Source organism: Spea bombifrons, chromosome 1, assembly GCF_027358695.1.
Source record: "Spea bombifrons isolate aSpeBom1 chromosome 1, aSpeBom1.2.pri, whole genome shotgun sequence".
Classification (NCBI taxonomy): domain Eukaryota; kingdom Metazoa; phylum Chordata; class Amphibia; order Anura; family Pelobatidae; genus Spea; species Spea bombifrons.
This window is the reverse complement of record NC_071087.1, coordinates 144863498-144880506: the sequence shown is the minus strand read 5'-3', so window position 1 is coordinate 144880506 and position 17009 is coordinate 144863498. Positions and strand designations below refer to the sequence as shown.

The 17009-nt window shown below is 38.2% G+C and overlaps 1 protein-coding gene across 2 annotated transcripts in view; it reads left to right on the top strand.

Annotated features, from left to right (window-relative positions):
* AP3B1 (adaptor related protein complex 3 subunit beta 1) overlaps positions 1 to 17009 on the top strand; it is a 109945-nt gene that overhangs the window by 46957 nt on the left and 45979 nt on the right. For both annotated transcript variants that reach the window (XM_053447976.1, XM_053447975.1), the window contains exons 15-19: positions 9727 to 9903; positions 11802 to 11988; positions 13295 to 13425; positions 14276 to 14378; positions 15860 to 16004. In XM_053447976.1, coding sequence (XP_053303951.1) covers positions 9727 to 9903; positions 11802 to 11988; positions 13295 to 13425; positions 14276 to 14378; positions 15860 to 16004 — 743 coding nt within the window. The remainder of the gene's footprint in view (positions 1 to 9726; positions 9904 to 11801; positions 11989 to 13294; positions 13426 to 14275; positions 14379 to 15859; positions 16005 to 17009) is intronic.

The window sequence follows — 17009 nt, the reverse complement described above, 5'->3', positions numbered from 1 at the left end:
ACGCACTCACCCACTAAGTGCTCTACATGGGGGGAAACTAATGTTTTGTGTGGTATTTATAGTATGAATGTTTTTATTATTGTTTGACTCTTTTGTCACAATGTAATTTCCATCGGATAAATGAGCCTGCAGTTAATCCTGCCGTTCATAGGAGCCATTACCGGTCTTAATATGATCATTAAAGTCAGGTTGTCCTTTTGATGGCCTATAACCATTTTATGATTCATGATTCTACACGCTCTTTCATATTGCCTGAATTAGTACTGTTTTTGTTTTCATTATCGTAACTTTCACATTCTGGTGGCGTGCTATGGGTTTAAAATTAATGGCAATAGCGTAATATACTATCAGAGTCCGGAGGCTTCCTCAGGAATCCGAAATGTCCTCTAATTAATGAAGGCCGCCTGTCTGACAGCGGGACTCTCGGATAAGCTTATGTCAGGTGCTGACTGGGACGGAATATTAATTGTTGGTTTAGGGTACGTGATCATTAATTAGTAACTGGTAAATAGATCATTTTCAGGGCTTTTTGAAAAAACTCCTTTAGTAATAATTAATATATATATATTTTTGCAGAGATTGAGTTGGAAAAAGTGAGCTCAGGTTCCAAACTAGAAATGTTGACAAATTCTGTTTAAGACATGAAAACTACCATCCAAAAAGTTTTATTACCCTTCTCATAAGGCGCATCTCTTGTGACCTTTTGTTTTTATTAGTGCTTTTCTGACCGTACATTTAGCTAGAACGTCTTGCTTTGACCCGGCGACCAGCTTCATGACATGTGGTTACCTGTCTCTCTACCAGCTTAGCTTCGGTGTCTGGCTCGTTGTCATGGTTACGTTAGTGATAAAGAATGATACGCATTCATTTAATGAGTCTGGGTTATAAGCGTAGTGAGTTAATTTATCTGAAGGTCTCAGCTAACCAGCGTACTAGTTAAGGGCTAAGATAGCTAGTGATGAGAAATTGTCACATTTTAGATAAAGAGTCCTGGTTGTCCTCATTGTATCCAAGTTTTTAATGCCACCTGGACTGGTTGGTTTACTTCGATGAGTGTGTATATATAATGTATATTAATAGCAACACGAAGCGACATAGCGTTGAAACCTTCCATGCGCTTATTCTCCTAATCTTATACCACTGTATCATTTAATTTTACTTTTTTCAGTGATATATAGCTGGTTTTGTTGTTTTGCTCGGTTTTATTCTTCTTCTTCTTCTTTATATAGCGCCAAAAATAAATGCAGCGCTTCATAAAACACATATATTCAAAGGGTATTAACTAGGATTAACAGTTATAAGACGGGTCCTGTTCACAAGCATTTTACGATCTAAACATTATTATTTCCTTCGATCTTGTGTTTTTTTCTTATTCCTGTAGAATTTCAGTATAAATAATGTATGAATTCAAATAAAGATTTTCTCTTATTTCCCCCCAAATTCAAGCACTTAGCATATTGCAGTTATAAATACTTCCACCAACACAGTTCGCACATAATTGCCCACTCATAGCGGCTCTTGATGTAGCAGTGTTGGCTAATTGTACCTCCCTAATTTAGTATTTAACCCTTTGTCCTTTAATGTAAGTCATTCAGATTTTTTTTTTCTCCAGTAAAGTTTAAATGGAAATTAAAAATAGCACTTTTTCAGTCAGACTAATTGACATTTTGACCATGTGGGTTTTGTGAAAGGAACATATTTTTCCAGTATACTTTTTTTAGACGAAAACATTTGGAGCTTTCAGCTTCGTTTTTGTTTGTTTCATTGGGGCCCTTTCGTTTATTTATTTAAATTAACGAAATTGCCAAACTTCATTATAATTAAAATTCACACAAATCCAAATCCGCAAGTCTGTTATCCCTGCTTTTGAACAAGTGAATTATTACATGCTGTTTTACCTTGTTAAAGGAGACGGCGTGCTCCGTTTCAGGAGTAGTCAGGTCAGTTATCGTCTATGTAATGTACTCTGCAGAAAGCTTTTGCTCAGCGAGATGACCTTTTGCTCAGCGAGATGACCTTTTGCTCAGCAGCATAGCCTTTTGCTCAGCAGCATAGCATGATGGGTGTTGGCGGAGCTCAGTCCTGACCCAAGCAGTGGAGCAAACAAAGCTTGAAAGAGTCCTGGACATTACTACATCTTTAATGTGCAGAGGGTGGTAGATAACTGGAACAGCATCCAAAGAGAAATGTCAAAGGTTAACACAGGAGTTTGACCCATTCTGCCCTTTATGCTGTACCATGCCGTTGTGAAAATGGTGGGCTTTAAACCCTTCATAATGGCATGGTATGTCGTATAAAAACAGTGTTAATCAATGGAATGGTTCCTGGACAATACTTCACTCCGGAGACATTAAGTGGGGACGACTCCTGAGCAGCCCTGTTGGAAGTCTTGTGTGCTTTTGTATAAATACAGGACTTCCTATAAGTATGGAAACCTCTCGTTTACGCTAAACGCGGAGACTGTGATTGGAGCAGGGGTGTCAGAAGGCACTAAGGTGATCGGTACATGGCTCAGGCAGCCTAATACGATTGCTTGCTGCTTGCCATCAATAGTGATAGAAAAATGTGAAAAATATATATATGGTTGCTATTTATTTATTTTGGGTTCTGGGTACCACAGGCGTGTATGTACATCTGCATGTATATGATATATTTGATATATTTACTTGGGGGGCTTTTAACAAATATATTTAGTTTTTATGTTTTATTCTGTGGTTTAGTGTATATATATGGGGAAATAATAGCTATTTGTACCATTACCATGTGCGAGAGTTTGTACTATATATTATAGAAAGAAAGCCCTATCTGTTTGATAAAACTATCTATCTATCTACACATATATGTATTAATGCTATAAATGAAAAGGCGAATCAGTGTTTAATACATGTAGGTTACAGGGAACACGATATACCTATTAAAGAAGAGCTTAAACAGGAATGGGATAGACAAAAGGCAATCCCGTTTATCACACGAGACCGAGGAACAAACAACGTTGGACATTTTTGCAGCAGTAAAAAATTGGCAGAATGGTTGTTAATTACCATCAAATTAATACACTAAAACTGATGCACTATTATTTTTCTTATATCGGGTGTTACACCATAAACCTGATAGGGGACAAATTAGCAAAAGAAACATAAAAATCCTTTACTTTTTGATCCAATGATGGATTGGGTTCATAATGTTGATTTTAGTGTATAGTGCATTAAATATTGCATTAAATAAATTTTTATATATTTTTGCCGATAAAAAGATTTAAAAAAAATCTTAATTCTGTAAATCAGTATACAGGAGAAATAGGTTCAGAGATGACAAAAAGTTAATTAGTCTGATTGTAAAGGTGCTAAATTTAAACTTTGCTGAACTGAATGGCTACTGATAAAGTAATTAGGCTCCTTACATTATTGGACAAAGGGTTAAATACTAAAGTAGGGGGGTGCAATTAGCCAACACTGTCTCCATTAAGAGCCGCAGTGAGTGGGCAATTTTGTGCTAATTGTGTTGGTGGAAGTATTTATAAATGCAATATGCTAAGTGCTTGAGTTTGGGGGGAAATAAGAGAAAATCTTCATTTTGTGTGTTCTTCTTCAAATTGTAATAAATGCAAATTACGTCTGGAACGTGTATGAAGAAATTGGTTTCCATTTGTAGCGCTACATGTACATGCCGTCCTGGCACCGTGTGATTGAAAGCACATTTGGAGATAATTGCTGTGCGTTATATGCTGGGATTATTAATTGTTTATGTTAAGACATTGACTGAAATGGGGGTTTGCAGGTGATGTGGAGGCTTCCCTGTCTTCACTCGCCGTTATTCACATTGAGTTTAGGGTGACCGCGTTGGCCGTGTTTTCAGGATGTATCTACGTTTTGGGTATTGCTGCCCTGCTGTATGTAGGATGTATAACTCGGTAACTGGTTTCCTTCCATGGATTTATACATCCCAGCTCCCGCGGGGCAGCACTTACCTGTTCTTGTCAGCAATATGTGAAATGTATGTCCAGGAAAACATGTTCCATCTTGGTCAACCCAAGGGAGCCTCGTCTGTAAGAAGATTTGAGGTGACCCTGCAGTGCTTAATGAAATGTGTAAGATGGCACCAGTCGTACGCCATAAAAGCTTTTGGGACCGCTGAAGCCTTTTCTTCTCGTTTGGGTCTATTCACTAAAGAGCGAGTTGACAGGAGAATTATGTTTCAGCTCAATGACTTCCCTCTTTATTATGAAGGTGCAACCTCCATGAGCTTCTGCAACAAGAATAGCTCAGCTGTACAATGTATAGTTAAATTATATTTTCTTCTTGCTACACATTGAATTATACATTATACAGGACCAGAGGAGGTCTTTTTGCTGCCAGCTTTGACCCTTAATATGAGTAGTGAGGTGAGGGCGTTCAAACCACAACCCTCCTGCTAACTCTCCCTTTAGTGAATAAAGCCCATTGCCGTAACAGAATGTGGAAGCAATGTATATAGAGCCTGTGAAGCCCATCGCATTGCTAAAGGTCCTTCTTTGGTTTAAAGAAAACAAGATTAATTTGAAATTGGAGTGTTTTATGAAATTCGAGGTAACTTGTTCTAGCTAGTCCAGGATGAAGGAGTTTGAACCCTCTACGTATATAATTCATATTGTCACATTGATGTGCTTACTGACTGCATGCTTAAGTTACAAAAGGTATTTCCCAGTTTATATTATTGTAAGTTTTATTGTTCCATAGTACACGGTGTGTGCAGCGAATGCACAGATATTCTGCAAAAGGGGCACAAAAGCCATTATTTCTGCTAAGAAAAGGCAAGTTACAGAAGAAATGATAAACACGCAAGGGATCGGCATAAAGATGTCCTGAATCTAATGAAGACTAGACCAAGGACTGATTCGGGTCTGATCCTTTACATCAGGAATAATACATAGCGTATTTACACTGAACATTGCCTAGATCTCTACGCGTGAGATCAAGTTTCTAACATATACCGTAGTTTGTTTTGCTTTTTGCTGTAATGCGGTAATTCTCTGTAAATGGAGGTAAGAAATGCTCGGTTTCTGCAGATCTTTGGCTCCCTCTTTGAATTAAACATGAGGCTGCCGAGTTTCAGTGCACGGCTGCTTTCCCCGGGATTCTGGGCTTGGATTTGTTGTATTAATGTTGTTATAAATTTTACTTGTGCTAAGCTGATGAGATGTCATTTTCAGCGATGAGGTGCCTAATGGAGCCTGGATGCAAAAAGAAAAATTCTTTATTGCAATGTTTCTCTGAGGTGTCATCCACTCTGAAATTTACTCACTGTTGTGCAAGATCCTCCAAAGCCATTATGTACGTAGTTTAACGATGAAGAAGCTGATCAGTCTTGCGTAGGTTTAGCTTGGATTTTCAGTGCCACCACAGTTGCGTACATTTATTTAACATGATTGTTCTTTAATTTTTGTGTTTTTTTTTCTCTTTAGTTTTCATGCTTGATTCTTCCTTCTAGAATTCTTCAGTGTAATCTGTATACATTATGTTGTGTAAGAATCTTCCGCGTCGGCAGCACTGCTGTGTCTTATGATCCTCATGTTGTGACTTTTTCTTTTGTTGAGCCATCACTCTTTAATAACCTTAGAGGTTCATTAAACACCTCCTACGGCCCCTTGATACTCGATGTTGAAGCGGACAGACCTACACAAGCATGATACCGATCAAAAGTTATTTTCACTGTAAAATATTTTTTTTATATAATTAAAAAGTTTAATATATTGTTTTCATGCTGTTGCATATTAGCCATGTGTACGTGTTTATTAGTCTGTAACCTTAGCCCAATCTACTAGACAAACACTCTTAACTCCTTACATAGACTACACATGGTGATTGATAGAATGGCTCAGTCTTAATCACACAGCCTGACTCTCTGACTAATTAATGACTGTTGAGGAAATTATTCCATTGTATAAGCAGGACTTCATTAGCACTGCCATAAAGCGTCAGCTCAGTGTAGTATTTGAAGAGAGAAAGTCACCATAAATCCCACAACTCAAAAAAATGGCAGCCCTCCAGGTCTGCTGAAGTTTATTGGGAGGGTTGAATAAAAACAGTTTTTTTGTCAATATTAACCTACATTACTGTGTATTGCACTCTATTTAACTTGGTTTTCTATGAAAAGTCCCCTTTGATCTCTTCTCTTATGGCCTACCAAAACCTAGAGCCATTCCTGGCTATGACATATGCCCTGACTAGCCTCCTTTACACAAGAACTAACTGTGTTGGAGACATTGAAGAAATACTAAAATGTAGGATTTGGACAGGTCACATAAAACATAATATTTTGTAGTTTTATTGTTTAATAAAAACAACAAGTTGATTGCCTGATAGGCTATCAAACTGCATATCATTCATGGACATATCCTTGGAAAGTATCTTTACTTTTAAAAGCTCCCTTATAGCTAACCTGAGACTTTATTATTATTATATTTTATTTATATAGCGCCAACAATTTATGCAGCGCTTAATACAATACATATATTCAAGGGGTACGACAAGACGAGGATTGACCGACTAAGACAAACCGATACATTAGGTGGAGAGGCTCGGCTCGCAAGCTTACAATCTAGAGGGAATGGGGTGAGGACAAACATAAGGCATAGAGAAAGAAATAGAAACAGGACGCAGTCACTGATACACGTCTGACACAATTTAGCATTTCATGTTAAGAGGGAGGACCCATTTATCTTTTAGCCATTATATGTAAATGCATCGGGGGGATGCGTGTGTGGAGCACTCTCTTTTTGGGTTTAGTGGAAACGCTTTGTTGTGGCTGATTGACTGCTTCAACTAGTCACACTTTGGCAAAAATAGCCGCACTGTGGGGAGGGGGGGGGAAGCTGCAGCAGCAGGGCAGCCTCTTCAGTGTCACATAAGTGCTTTTTTCATTTTGAAGGAAGGCATATTTAAGTACTCAGAGTGATTTAATATGCATTCTTCTGTAGTGGGGCTTTGAGGGACATTGACTGTCCCGTTAAGGACAAAATGTTATTCTGAACTGATGTCCCTGGTTGCGAAGGCACATCTGACAAGTGTGTTACGTCTCTCCTGTTCCGAATGTCATCCTCGGTTCTGTCGGCGAAAACGGAAGCTGTGGCGCGAAATAAATCACTAGTCTGAAACTTGTAACAAAAGTAGAGACCATCAGACTCCCAAACACATTACTCATGTTAGATTAGTTATTAAGATGAGTCTAAATTGTAATTTCCCAAATATTGCCACAGCAGCAAATGGCTCATTAAATACAGACTCTATGATGAATAGCTTTTCTATTAAAAAAGCAGGGGAATTAGAATAAGCTGCGCTGCATATTTGCTGCTTACTATAATGTATTATAAAGGCTTTGGTAGCTTAAATAATGGGTCATTTTACACGTTTACATTGGATAGTATTGTATTTTGAAATTGTTAATAATGTAGTACTTTCTGAATAATATGGCTTCATTATGAAGATAAATTTCTAAGATTAAAAAAATAAATAAAAAAAATGAATCTTTCAAAAATTAATAAAACCTTGAACTGCTAGCCCTCTAAACAATTTTCTTGGGATACCTCCTTCATGGGATAGGTATAAAGATTAAAGACTGATTAAGGTCGACATCACATGGGCAGACCAGATGATCTGCCATCAAATTCCATGTTTCTATGTACGAGTCAACTTTTTCTCATTTTATTCTTATTTAATTGTTATTAAATTATATGCTATTTACTATCAAATCACATGTGCAGCTAGTTTTGATATGATGTGATATCTCTAGTAGAATGTGAAAGATATTTTTATGGGGAAAAATTGTTATGAATAATAGTTGTGCTAAGCCTAGATCAAGCAGTTAAGATGGAACCTAATGACATGAACTCCATTAAATGGCTTTTTGCATAAAGTGTCATTAAAATATGTAGAAAAATGTCCCAATATGTTTAAATGTTACTTGTAATTCTTCCCAAATGGCTTTTTTTTAAACCCTCTTCAGATAACCTGTTGTAGGGGGAGGGGGGTCACACATCTCATGTAATCCGAATGTATTGGGATCAGGAAGAAAGGGGAACATTTTAGGATCTCGCAAGGAGGCAAAGACAATCCTTGGCAGCAGGGTCAGTAATCTATCTTTAAAATGGGCGGAACACAGTTATAGCCCCACCCACTCATGTCATAAGTCCCTCCTCCATTGGAGACTATTATCCTGATCGTTGTGGGGATGCCGACAATGCCCAAGAAGGCCCCTCACAAAGCACTTCTATTGACATCTAGGGGAGTACTTTCCCGCCGATAATTAACCTCTTCTAAGCAGCCAATCATTGATACAAAAATGGGGGCAGAGCGTTGTTCTGGAGCTGCAGCTTCTCCTAAAAGTGATCTTTTTCTTCTTCTCCCCTACAGGTTTAATGAGTACATTTTAAAGTATGCATTATTTCATGGTGAGGCTGCATAGGACACCAGACTGTCTTTATTACTTTAATTCCATGGCACATTGCTCGTAACTTGTTATATCAATATATTTGTGTTAGGCAATGTAAATCTCGCTCGTAGTGCTATATATAGATATATATAATAAACAGCCATATTTCTGCATTTGGATATAGAAACATTTAAAGATACTTCATGTGTGGCTTTTATAAAGCTTTTATTTTGTTGTTGACATTTTTAATAGAGATTATGCGTGTTCAGTGCTGCGGCGGATCGGTTTGTCTGTATATTAGGGCATTTGGCTTAATTTGCCGTTGCTCGTCTTTCTTTTAAGATGGATTAAGAAAGAGCGCGCAAAGGCTTTTAGAGACGGCCTTTCTGCTGCGAGCATTGCTTGCGCGATCCGCATTGTCCTTTTTAAGTAGGTTCCTTGGCTGTACGTAATTTGTTCAATTTCCTTTTTATATTCACTTTCAGTGACCACTCCAAGAGCTTGCTTACCTTTTTGTAACATTGGCTTATAATAAGCTAAAAAATAAATTGTAAATTGTATTGATGGATAAGAGTTAAGAAAGTGCACTTAACCACTTGTTAAGCGTTTGTGCCGTACAGTAAAACCCCAGCCGGTACCAGATGCATCCAAGGATAATGCGGGGCTGTAATGAAAGAATTACGCTCCAGATCTCTTAACTTTAAGTATTGCCCTTGATAAAAACATTGTGTGGGAGCTTGGGGTTTCCACCATTGCCCATGGCGGTGGGGCACGTCACTGAATTTACCAACGGATCTATATTGACAGCTTCAGTGTACACCAAATGAAACTTTATTTTTTATTGATTTTGTATAAATGTATTATTTTTTTTATCGTATTGGCATTATCCAATGAATATATGAAGGCCTGTCGTAGTAAAAGAGATTATATGAATTATAGGGAATAATAAAATGTAATCTTTCAGAGCATAGAATATTTTTATTGACAGATATCTGTCACGGCTCATTATACAATTCTATACTCTTATTGATAGGCTTCGTTCGCTATGGGCAATTTTTCACGTGATTGAATATTTGATATTTACAAGAACATTTTGTGTGCCAGATATGAATGTGATTTGTTTTTTTAAATTGTAATTTCTATTTAAAATGCTGCACATGTGTATTTGATAGAACGGGGCACATTAGAAAACTAAATAAAATATGTAATTTATATGAAACCGATTTTGGTTAAACCTATTATCATAACGATGTCTTGTTGAAGAGGTGCGAGTAAAGCGCACACTGTGACGCATGTATGACGTTCCCCGTTGTCCCCCAGGTTCCGATGGCTAGAGCGAGCATTCTGTGGCTGATCGGAGAGTATTGTGAAAGGGTACCCAAGATTGCGCCTGATGTCTTGAGGAAGACGGCAAAGACTTTTACAAATGAGGATGACATAGTGAAGCTTCAGATCTTAAACCTTGCAGCAAAGCTGTTCTTGACCAACTCCAAACAGGTACGTTGACATGGATCAGGTCCGGTCACCAATAAACTTTCTGAGAGCCAGAAATCTGGAATTAAAGCGAGCCAACCCTCTGGTCCATAAAAGAGCTTCTCCTGCGATGACCTAAGTCCTGTGTCGTGGAGGAATTTATTTTTCATTTTGAATTCAGTAATAAAGGTGATGGCTCCTCTCACTGCCTTTCATTGGTAACAGGTAATATACCTAAATGCCTGTTTGGGATTTTGCTATTTTCCTTTTTTTCTTGATCTATATGAGGCTTGAGACGCCGTACCCAGGAGACAAGGGCTACTATAGCAGAGTTGCTACCCTCTTTTAAATATGGCTTCAGCTGCTTTCGAACTTATTAAAACACTTTTCTCGACAAGTATTTAGTAAAATAATCATTTTTTTTTTAAGTGTAAAATATCACCTCTTGCTGGACGACTACATTAAAAATGAAAAAAAAAAATCCTATCTGTTGCCCCCCGATTTTAAGCTTAACGTACTGGCTGTGTTGCTTTATTTTAAGTTTTTGAAGGCTTGAGTTGGGATCTGTTTGTGTCCTGAGACTGATTTCCAATGTTAAAAGATCGTCTTCCAAAAGAAATGAATTTTCTGAAATAGAATTATAAACAAGAATAATAAACCGAAGTAGGCAGAATAGTATCCATCATAGTGTCTCCAACGCGCCACTGAGATGCTTGGCTAAGTCTTAGCGACTTAGCGTTCTGTAGGGTCAAACAATAGTGTACATTATCTGCAGGACGCTTTAATATATTGGTATTATTACTACGCTGCGAGCAGAGAGAGATATACTGGCCTCCTTCATTACAAGTAATTCTTCGACTGCTCGGGGCATTTTTCTTATTCAGTTCAGTACACCAAGTGTATGAATTTCCTTCGTTAGATGAAATAATCACATTTCACACTCCGTGCTTGTTATCCGGCATACTTGCGTCTATATTTGTGCTCTATACACATAATTACCGCCGGAATACGTTAAAACTATTTTTAACCAGCGTTTATGCATTACAGATGCATCTAATTTAAAACATTTACAGCCGTACAATTTGGGTTTTCTGGAGGCCATTATAAAAGAAGAAGAAGAAGAAAAAAGAAGAAGAAATAATCTCCATGCAGTTTTAATGTCGCACATTTAACCGCCGGCGAAAGGAATAATAGAAAATCTGCCATAAAACACGCCGTTACCTTACGTAAATAAATAAATGAGCAATATTACAGGAGGCTGTAAGCACTCTTTTATCTCGGTTTTTACATCGCATCAGCATCTCGCTCTTACGAAAAAAGTAACGGCTAAATGCGGTGCAAATAATTTTCAGTAATCCGGCTCAGTGATTCATGCGTCTCCCGTAATGGCTCGTAATTCAGAGCAAAGTAACGGCGTGCGGTCGGACTGCGGACGGAGCCGGTGCCAAGCCCGGTATCTCTTCATAAAACGCACCTCGGCAGGAACGCTTCGCCAGCCCCTAATACCCGCTGATGTTTTGATGTCCTGCATATTTTTCCTATTAAGTTTTGAGTGCCATGTTTTTCGTTGTATTTCCACATTCATTATGCTCACGTAGACCCTTCAGTGGGTTTGCCATATATGATTATTTTTTAATGATGCCTTTCTTTCCACTTCAGCAATTTAATAATCTAGCACATGGCTGCCTTTTCCTAGTTAGCATTCACCTCCCGGCTCCGGAGAGGACATGTGCTTTGGCTTCGATGTTTCCGTTTGCCGCTTCAGAAATGCGTATTCCCACAGGGGCAACATTTGTTTGTCTTAATGGTTCATTTTTATTACCGCTTTAAATATGTTTACTGAAACTTCTCAATAATGAGAAATAACGCATGGTAGGATCTTTTATGATTTCTTTTTTTTTTTTCTTCTTTCTTTCTAACAGACAAAGTTGCTTACTCAGTACATATTAAACCTTGGTAAATATGATCAGAATTATGATATTAGAGACCGGACACGTTTTGTGAGGCAACTTATTGTTCCGAATGAGAAGAGTGGAGCCTTAAGCAAATACGCCAAGAGAATATTTTTGGTCCAGAAACCTGCTCCTCTACTAGAGTCGCCATTTAAAGGTACAGTCTATCTGGTTTTTGAAATTGGTCTTTTACCTGTGACCCTGAGAACTCTGATTGTTACCGTTTGTTTACATCCCTTTCAATATAATGGTGGGGCTATACTTTGTTTTTATGAGCCTTGAAATTTCCTAATAAATGTCACATATAATTATTTTTATTATGCACTTGAATTGAAGACCTCACTATAGCTTCAGTTTGTGGTCACATTATCCACCCAGTATCTGAATTTAGTATTGATAAGCGTTTTGGGGCAGAGGTAGGTCAGTCTAGATGAGCGACCGATGTTCTGTAAGGCCGTTGTCCTTCTTGGGTGACCAGGCCACCTTGGTGTCCTGCAGGTACATGGGCTGTCCCGGTCAGGCCCCTTGGTGTCCTGCAGGTAGAGAGCCTTCCCCGATTAGGCCCCCTTGGTGCCCGTAGACATGAGGAGTTCATGGGTAAGCAAAGTGTTTCTTGTCCTTCTGCTACTTCTCATCTTTAAATAAGAAAGCGACCGCATAAAATGGAATAATGGGAGTGTGCAGAGGCACCGAAGACCGCACAAGGCTCAGCCATTGTCACAAGCGCAAAACTCAAACAATACCAACATCAACTTTTTCTTGCCTATGCCAACTAGGTTGGCAAGTCCATTGGTGGTGGTGGTGTGGGGGGGTTGATGCCTTATATTAAAACACGAGAGGTAGCAGAAGGACAAGAAACACTTTGCTTACCTGCCAGCTTCATGTGTTGTTTTTTTTTTAATACTATCCTCACAGAATACTTATGTGACTATTGTTCACAAAATGCAAATCATAGATATCAACCAATAGAATTAATAAACTTGCTCTAAATACAGCATAATATGCAGTTCAGAATTTACTTAAGAGTTTAGTGTTCTAAATCTCATCTCATTTCTCTGATAATGGTGTTTGGATTCGCAGAAAAATAACTATTAAAATTCTGAATGAGTGTTTGCCAAGACATGCCTATGGGTTGTTTAACTGCGCTGTCATTCTTAATATTCGCCGGAAAGTCATTTTTAGAGAGGCTACATCTCCATGCAACACCTCTAAACACACAGAGTGATTAGCTTTTTTATTGGCCATTATGGAAGAGATTATTGTGATGTATGGATTGAAATAATCTCCTTGACCTATAAAGAGCTTCCTAGTTTATGTTTAGTCCCTGGAACTCAAGCTAATGTAACTGCAATTATCTCTTGTCTTGATTATGGCTGCACGTTCTGTTCCAAGGCTCATGTTTTTCATTTTATTCAAATGGTAGCTTATTTTTTTTTTTTCTTTCTTCTTCTTTTTTCCAATAGACAGAGACCGCTTTCAGCTCGGCACCCTGTCACATACCCTGAACAGCAAGGCCACGGGTTACTTGGAGTTATCGGACTGGCCGGAGGTGTCCCCCGATCCCTCCGTGCGCAATGTGGAAGTTATTGAACCAGTAGGTGTTTTCTGTCCCAAATGAAATACTTTTATAACTAAATATACTATTAGGGACATTGATCTACTTAATGGACAACACCACCCAAAAGAAATTCATTAATTTATTGTTTTTTTGCCTTGTTCGTAATTTTGGCTAGGTACACTTCATTTTCATGTTACACAAAAGCAGTCAGTGGTGGTCATAGAAGCTGGAAAAAAAAGTTTCTGTGTTTTTGTTAAGGGGTTAAACACAAAAAAACACAAAATATAAAATAATGTAGAACAGAACCTTTTAAAGAGGCAGGCATGCCCCAGATTTTTATTGCCAAGATCAGTGGAGCAGATTATGCTGTAAATTTATTTTAACCTAATGGATATTAGTTAATAGATTGTACGTTTGCAAGAACAGGGCCTCTCATTGGTCCAGAGAGCAATCGGGTTGCTGTTTTGGAGACACAATTGGAAATTATTTTGTTGATTTTAAGTTGTGGGGGTTTTTTTTATGTACCTTGTTCTGGATGACCAAAAATATTCAACTTGATGCACTTGTCTTTTTTCCCTCTACCTAAATTACTCTTCTTCTGTACTAGTACTTCAAATAAAAGAATGTTCTATACGTCTCCTATAGTGTCGGAATCACCGCTATAGCAGAAATATGAAACAATTCTGCATAGTCTGCCCCTGTTGGACAGCCCTTTTCCAGAGCTTGAAGTCCAGGAGTAATCAATCCAGTTGATTATAAAGTTTATGCCCATATAATAAATACAATCTTAATGTATAGACTCAAGGTTATGGAAACCTAGGAGTCAAGATTGAATTAGTATGTTTATTTCATTATAACGAAGCAGACTAATTGTTTCTTTTTGCAGGTTAAAGGATGGGACACGTCGGTGGCAAAACCAAAGAAAGAGAAAGACGCTGAGAAATTTTTCTCGGAATCCGAAGAGGACAATGAATCTGCAGCCACCAGTGGTAAGTGCGTCTATCAGGAATGTCCTGACTTATGTGACTTTACACAGTTTATTACTGAAAGAAAAGTCTATTTTGGATTTGGGGAAAGAACCCCACCTGCGGCATTGGATGGGCGGTGTGCCGATTCCCCACTGATCAGACAAATGAGGAAAGAGTCGGCTCGCACACATCTGTATACGTAGTATTCCTCCATTTATACTACAAAAACAGTCACGCTTCCCATCTCGCTGTGAAATCTTAGCCGGATTGTTCATGGCTTGCGTTACAGATGAGAACACAGCGATTTACATTGCTTTGCGTGGATGAAAAGAAGTGGATCAAATAACCTTAATGTATCTCCTTGGGCTTCCTCGAGCATTACCAGTGAGAATCGCACGTTAGATGTTTACTGTGGTAAAAGTGAACTAGGCTGATCAGGATCTTGTTCGACATTTCCTTCTACATAATGAGCAATATAATAGCTATCAAAATCTGACCCCTAATAAGGTGTCGAGCCTTAAAAGAACATTTAAGAAATAATTATTAGTGTTAATTCTTTTATACGTGATATAGAATTTTTTTATTTGAAAAATATTTAAGGTGCCTACCCTTCTGTACGGCAAAGCATAATGTATGTAATTGAAAGGCTAAGGTTGCCCCTCTGGCAATAGACGGGGACCCGCAGGTTTGAGTGCAGGGATGATTAGAAATGGGAACTGATAAAGGGATGTTGGGAGGCAGTTGCTAGGTTAGTAACCAAGTGCTGTCTCTGAGTTAAATGGTGTTGCCCTAAAATATGGAAACATAGGGGGCCATGACAGACAGGAGCATTTTAAGATATAAAGTGTTTTTTTTTGTACATCATCCGTCTTGTAACTTGAACTTAAAATTTCCCTGCGTGCGCGGGTGTGTTGCTGGTTTTATGTGACTGCGTTTTTCTTTATTATTAGGTTTCTGCAGAAAACAGGAAATATCCGTGTGATATATACCTGCTGCGAACTACAGTTGCATAATGAGTTTTGGATTAAATTATTTAAAATAACATAAAAATAACAAGCTGCTAAGTAAAAAAAAAACAACAAAAAAAAAAAACATAACACAAAGCCTTGTGTGCTGATTAATGTAAAGTATTTTTCTGATGAAGGGCTCACTTTAATGCCGTAATAATAATTATATACACAACGGGTCTTTCGGTTAGCATGTATTGTCAAATCCATTGTCATTCTATGTGTATTGATCAGTTCTGTGAAAACCATTTTTATTTCCACAAGATGTTTTGCTATCAGTCAGAGTAATGAATATAGGTTTTATTGATTCTTGTTACAAGATTAAACAATAGCTTTCCATGTGTTAGCAGGGCACTGGTGGCTTTGGAGATATGTATCTATTAAAGTTTTTAGAGGTCTGCTCCTCCATGTTGGGGCACTTTGATGAGTTTGTTCAATTATTTAATATCTGGTTATCCAGGATCGTAATGTTTAGTTATTTTTTTTATGTGCTAGAAAATGAATCTGATAGTGAAGAGGACAGTAATGATGAGGAGGAAAGCAGCAGCGAGGACAGCAAAGACAGCTCGGCCAGTGAAGACGAGGAAGACTCAAATGAGGAAAAAACGGTAAAGAAGCCAAAGAAAAGTAAAAATGACAGGTAAGTGTATACATGCGTGACGTAGACTGCGTTCTAATCTGTACTGACTCGGTTACCTGCTGTGTTTGCAACTGGACACATCTCAGGAGCCAAGTAGCCATGGCTGCTAGATTTGTCTAGTTGGCTTCTAAATCTTCGTGCTATTTTCTATTAATGACGGTGGATGCATCTCTCCCCAGCATCAAGTGTCCACGTAAATGTTTTTAGATATGACGGTGATATAGATCTCTTTAGATAGGAATACCCAATCAAAGGCAAAATCCAGGCCTCGTCCATTTATGAATGTCTGGAAGTGCTATATATATAATATAATTTGTCAGAAAATTAAGCCCTTTCGTCTCGAGCAAGTCATGCTTCTAAACAATTGACAATAAAAGTAATTATGGCCAACATTCTATAAAGCAAACCCTCTCAATGAAGAGAAGTGTTTGACTTTCTAGCAGATTGTACGTTACTGTTTTATCTATTTATTTTTAAGATATGCTGCTCCACCAAGACAACATTAATTTTGGTCTCTAGCAGGCTTACCAAATTAACATCAGCAGATCTGTCCTTTTATTCTTTCTTCGGACGATTGATTTCCATCAAAATACGTTATTGCTGCCTTTAATTATACATCTGTTACAGTAGGTGGAACGGCATCTTTAATGTTGAATCCTAGGGCTTCTCGTGCCTTCGATCTGTTCCGTTCGCCACCTTCGGCAGGTAGCCAGGCTCGAGCACCCATTACGCTGTAACCCGCCGCCAGGCCCAGCAGCTTAGCTCAGTCGTGGCTGACAGCCCTGATTGGGGTATACTACGCACTCTGCTCCTTTTATTACACACCGTAATTAAAGCAACTCGCCCTGCCACTTCCATAACAAACACAGCATAATGCCCTAATTATGACTTTATTAATTTAAGTCAGGATTTAATGATTTTAAAAGTGATTTATATTGTTTCTCCCGCTCAGAACAAATGAAATCTGTAGGTTAAATTAATACAGGCTTTTCATCATTGCAGAGC